The sequence below is a fragment of the Pituophis catenifer genome, unplaced genomic scaffold (genome assembly GCF_029215685.1).
Source record: "Pituophis catenifer annectens isolate HBS135680 unplaced genomic scaffold, rPitCat1.0.hap2 SCAF_8, whole genome shotgun sequence".
Lineage (NCBI taxonomy): Eukaryota > Metazoa > Chordata > Lepidosauria > Squamata > Colubridae > Pituophis > Pituophis catenifer.
Window position 1 is genome coordinate 58,024,674 of NW_027256888.1, and position 5,813 is coordinate 58,030,486.

The 5,813-nt window shown below is 49.1% G+C and overlaps 1 protein-coding gene across 1 annotated transcript; it reads left to right on the forward strand.

The window, feature by feature from the left end:
• The first annotated feature begins 4,159 nt into the window (after positions 1–4,159).
• NEUROG2 (neurogenin 2) lies at positions 4,160–4,966 on the forward strand. Its single transcript, XM_070948851.1, has one exon. It carries the CDS (start codon positions 4,160–4,162, stop codon positions 4,964–4,966), a length of 807 nt encoding a protein of 268 aa, XP_070804952.1.
• The last annotated feature ends 847 nt before the right edge of the window (positions 4,967–5,813 follow it).

Sequence of the window (5,813 nt, forward strand, 5' to 3'; positions counted from 1 at the left end):
GCTGGCTTGTTTGGCCCAAGATCAATGTTACTCCGCCAAATGGCTTTGACCTGGAGCTTGTTGGGTCTATAACCCTCCATTGCCTGTTCTCTCCCTTTTCCTTTTGTCATTGCTTTAAATATAACAGTGTGAACCAACCAAGAGTGATTACAGGGACAGCTAATAGCCATTTCCATATATCTGCCTCAGAATGCCCTAGCGATATTAATGTTAAACACATACCATGATCATGCCAGGACTTAAATATATGCATAAATTGTTACAAATATATTATAGTAAAAAGGGAAATTCCATAATTTGGGGTCCAAAAGATAGGCTTCATATTGGGGATGGTTGATAGATTAATCTCAGATCGCATTCCCCACCCCACCCCACCCCACCCCCGGCTCATCCTACTCCCTCCCACCTTTTAGCTGTTGTATTTTGTATTTTTATGTTTGTAATATTTTATTTATATAATTTAATTTTTTAAATATTGTAAGCCGCCCAGAGTAACTTGGTTACTGTGGTAAGATAGGCACCCAATAAATTTAGTACATAAATATGTAATGGTTCACCATCTCTTCTGGGCGGGCCAAGTTATTGATCTGTGGCCAGAGGAATGCTTGGAAATATGTGAATGTACAGCCTTCCTGAAGGCTCATTGGTCTGAAACATGCCCAAGGCTGAGGCCAAGGTCCTAGTTAGCAAGATATGGTGAACACCAGAAGAAGGCACAATATGGACAGTCTAATTTATGGTGGCATTCAAACATTAGGAATACACTCTAACTACAGTGAAGGCTAAATAATATACAGAACTGTTAGTGAGAAAAACTTTTTTGAGGACAGGACATCATAGACTTTGGTGCATCTCAGAGACAAGACTAAACTATAAACTGAACTATCTTAAAGAAGGGAGTGAGAAAGGGGGAAAATATTTTGCCATCTCTCAAAACAAAAGATTTAACTTATACAAGGGACTTCAGCAGAAGGATTCTAAGAAAGATTCCTGAAAATCAAGTTTGATCATCAAGAGTGGCTGACTTCCACAAGATCTTGGGTTGTTTACAGGTCAGAGATCCAAGCCAAAATGTCAGAATAAAACAAGTAGTTTATTTGAGCTGAAATAAACTTGGTGTGAGTCTCCAAGTGTGATAATAATCAATAGCAGAACAAAATAATAAAATAATTACAGAATGTAATTACAGGAGAAATAGATTTTGAGGATCATGAGGGAGAGCGACATCTTACTCGCTTATGGAATCATGCAATCATAAACTTAGAAAGGGCCAATTAAGCTGTTGAGTCGTTCGTTCCCCACCCACACAGAGCTCACTAACAGAATCTAATTTAAAGCATCTTTAACAACTGTCTCTTAACACCACCTACGAAGGAGGCTACTAGCTCACAGATAAATCGTTTACATTCCACATTCGTTAACATTAAAAAGTTTTTCCCCTTAACATTCATTAATTTTCCTAGTATTGTACAGGTAGTCTTTAACTTATAAGAGTTCGTTTAATGACTATTTGAAGTTACAAGAGCATTGAAAAAAGTGACTTATGACTGTTGTTCACACTTACAGCTGTTACATCTTCATGGTCACATGATCAAAATTCAGCTATTTGACAACTGATTCCTCTATATGACAGTTGCAGTGTTCTGGAGTCATTTTTGTGATCTTCTAACAGGCAAAGTCAATGGGGAAGCCAGATTCACTTAACAACCATGTTACTAACTTAATAACAGTTATTCACTTAACAACTTTGACAAGAAAGATGGCAAAATGGGACAAAACTCACTTAACAACTGTCCTGCTTAGCAACAGAAATGTTGGGCTCAATTGTGGTCACAAGTTGAAAATTACTTGTATTTTATGAAATCACAGAACATCTAACGTTTATATTATCTTTCTAATCAAAGTATTTTGTGACATATTAAACACCGAGAGCCTTTCTTCGCTAGGGATTCTAAGTCTAACTAAACACTTGCTATCCCAAAATATGAATGGAACAATATTTTGGGTGCCTATTGGGTCCTGCCTTCCTAAAATTTAGGATTTTTTAGGGATTGTATCAATAACTGATCAAGTTTGGTCTCTCTCTGTTTCACAGCTTCTTGAAAACGATTCATTTAACAACTTCAGCGATTCGCTTAACAACCATGGCAAAAAAAATGTCACAAAATTGGGTGCTACTTAACAACTGCTTTGCTTAGCAACACAAATTGTGATCCCAATTGTGGCACCACAAGTGGAACCAGCCACAGATAAATTGAAATTTAAACAAGAGGAACACCAATAAATGGGATGGTTACAAGGCATCTATTAGTCTGTGGTGCAGCCTATTCCCTCCTTCTGAGAGACGCTCCTTTTCTGAAGTGTGGCATTAGGGGAAACTTTGATCGATATGAGGTGGAAGAGACTCAATGCCTTTCATAATGAAAAAATACAAGTTGCCCACCCTCTGCTCTTCAAGTACAAACACATATCATAACTCTGGGTCTCTTTTTTTTCCCTGCTTTGGGCAGCCTCCTCTTTTCCAACCACAGGTTTCGTTTTTTGGCACACTCTTCTTTCTCCCAACTTGAAACAAAGTAAGCAGAATGGAGCATGGGGAGGTGCCCCTCCTGCTTGGGCTCGCGGGGCCATGCTTGGCGTGACGGAGGGCGAAGGCTGTGGGACAGGCCCGCTTCCTCTCCCCCAGCGCAGCCCTCGGGCCTAATGAGTTGTCCAAAGGAAGCAGGTTCCAGCGCGCGTGGCTAGCGGGACGCTCTGATTGGCCAGCTGCGCCTCGCGACCCCCATTCATTAATAAATTAGCGGCACGCTCCAGCCGAGCGCAAGGCACCAATCACACCCCAGAATTGTCCCGGTTGCCAACACACTTTCGGAGGATCAGATAAAAGGGGGGAGGAGGAGGAGGGGGGGGAAAGAGGAGCGCACACACACACCCTAAAAAAAAAAAAGAGAGAGAGAGAAAAGAGATGAGCGATGATAATGAAATGAAAAGGAAAGCTAAACCTGGGGAGGGGGAGAGCTGAGGAGGCCCCGGGGGTACATTTGATTGTTTTCCATGGGGTATATAAGGGGTTTTAAGTAGAGTCGTGTGCCAGACACACAGCCACAGAAACACAAGCAGCTTCGCTTTAACTGGAGGGTCCAGGCGCGTGCCAGCAGCTTTCCCCACTGAGTTGCCCTGTTTCTGACACACACGCAGGCCGGCAGCGACGGGCCAGACAACCAGCCCTTTTAAAGACCTTTCCCTCCCCTTCGCCCCCCCCCCCTCCGAGCAAGGGGCCCTGGACCCACACCAACACCCAGCCACGGTGGGACCTTCTCCAGCAACCGGGAGGGAACGGCGCGGGGGCCAAGCTGAACCCTGAAGGTTGTCCCAAGGGGCGGTGCGGAACGAGACAGGAGCAGCCAGCCGCGTCTTCGGGCCAAAAAAAGGGGGCCGAGCGAAAAAACAATTCGGTTACTTCCAAAAGAGCCAAGTAAGTTTCCGAGCTTCCCTCTCCTCTCTTCTCTTCCCTCCCGCCCCCCTCATCCCCCATTTCTTTGAGGCGAACTTGGTTGGCTGACAGCCGTTTTCGGAGCTGCAGCCAAAACTCCCGCTTAGAGCTTTAGGCGCAATCTCAGTGTGGCTCTCTCGGCCTCCCCTCCCCGGCCGCCGAGTATTGGTAGGAAGCCCTCGCTCCAAAAGCAACCCAGCCGAGCGGAGGGAGGGCTTCGAAGCGAGGCGCCCTTGTGGTTGCCTCCCGCTCAATAGATTAAGCCTTCCAAGCAAACCCGGTGCAGTGAAGTCAACGGCATTCGTTGATCCCAAAGCGGTCCCTGAGACCTGCACCGCAGACTTTTAAAGCGCTTAGGAGTCCAACGCTTAGCTTTGTAGGGACCCTGTGTGTCGAATATGCATCACCGTTCCATTGGCTGCCTATCGATGCCGTGGAAAAGTTTCGCACGCGGGTATCATAGAGGAGGCCAAGGACACTTGGGGAGCGGACAGCTTTCCTTCTTTTGTGAGAACTGATCCATCCGCGCCTGGCTGCGTTCTTAGGGGGGGGGGTGATGGGGTCGTTGGCGCGTTTTGGGTGGGCCGCGAGGGGATTCTCCCTCAGGAGCTCCAACTGCCTTTCCTCCAACTGACCGCTTGCCTGGTTTTGTGTTCTTCTTGCAGGATGTTCGCGAAGCCAGAGACCCTGGAAGTGAAGGAGGAAGAGGGGCTCCTTGACCCCCGGTCCTCGCCCTCTTCTTCTTCTTCCTCCCCCTCGTCTTCCTCCCTCGCCCCTTTCTCGTCGGGCTCCGAAGGGGAGGACGAGGTGGAAGAAGAGCCTCCCCGCGTCCTCCTCTCCCCTTCGGCATCAGCGCCCGAGGGGGCCGTCAAAGCGGCGGAGGTCGCGCGCCTTCCCCTGCTCGGCTTGAGACGGCACGACTGTAAGAGGCGCTCCGGCCGGGCGCGAAATGCCTCCCGCCTCACCAAGACGGCCGAGACGGTCCAACGGCTCAAGAAGAGCCGCCGCCTGAAAGCCAACAACCGCGAGAGGAACCGGATGCACAATCTGAACGCGGCCCTGGATGCCCTGCGGGAGGTGCTGCCCACCTTCCCGGAGGACGCCAAGCTGACCAAGATCGAGACGCTGCGCTTCGCTCACAACTACATTTGGGCGCTCACCGAGACGCTCCGCTTGGCCGACCATTGCGGAGGCGGAGGAGCGGCCGCTGCTGCCGCCGCTGCCGCTGCCGCCGCCGCCTTCTCCGAGGCAATGCTGGGAAGTATTAGCGGCGGCGGCGGCGGCGGCGGCAGCAGCATTTCTCCAGCCTCCTCCTCGGGTTCCTGGAGCTGCACCACCAGCCCCGCTCCTTCGGCCGGTTCCTCGGCTTATAGCTGTGCTTTGTCGCCCTCAAGCCCCGGCAGCTCCGTCTCAGAGTTGGACTTCTGGCAACCGGAAAATCCCGGCTATGTGCTGTCCAGAGATTTAATCTGATGCCCGCTGGCTTCCCACTCGTCCCTCCCCGCGTGGGCCGGAGGGTGGGTAGACTGACGTAGCCCACCAGTAGCGGAGATCCCGTGATTCGATTCCAGGGAAAGATTAGTCGTTCACCGGATCGGGCTGGGGGCGAAAGTATTAAGGCGGAGCGCCTGATCCCAGGGACGCTGGCTGCGGTCCTCCGCCGGCCCTTTGTAGGGCTCTGAGAACGCTTTTGAGTGTCTTCCTTTCCCTCGCACGATCCCTTCGACATTCGCGGTGTCTGGCCCTGGTGGCATCTGCTTGTTTCCCATTGCCAGCCTGCCGGCTGTGGGAATTACACCTGTCAAACCAAACTTTCTGTCACTGTGATGTGCACTTTCCCACAATGTCTTTTGTTCTTCCTCTCTCTCTCTCTCTCTCTCTTCTGCCTGCCCAGCTCACGGCGACGTACATACCTCTTTTTCCTAGCGCTCCCTCTGCTTTTAGCCAGCTGTCTCCGCATGATTTATGCGGAGTGAAAAGCAGAGAAAACGAGAAAGTGGGAGGGTGGTTTTGTTTATCTGTTGATTTGCTTGTTTAGATTGAGTTAGAAGGCACCGCATAATTTGCAGGCATTATCCTGATTGAACGCAAGCGTGGAAATTTGAGGTGGGGGGGTTGAGAATGTAAAAGCGGAGTGGGGTGAAGATGGATGGGGGCCCTTATGCAATAAGAGTCTCTTATGCATTATTTATCTCCACCTTTGATCGATGGAAAATGCTCTTATTCTTTCAACAGACTAAAAATTCAGACAGGAAAAACGTCAAAGAGATCATAAATTGCAATTAGCAACACACTTCTGCTTTTATTTATTGCAAAGGGA

What these genes read in the sequence shown, in the direction of transcription:
- NEUROG2 (XM_070948851.1), top strand. Translation starts at nt 4,160, where the DNA reads ATGTTCGCGAAGCCAGAGACCCTGGAAGTGAAGGAGGAAGAGGGGCTC.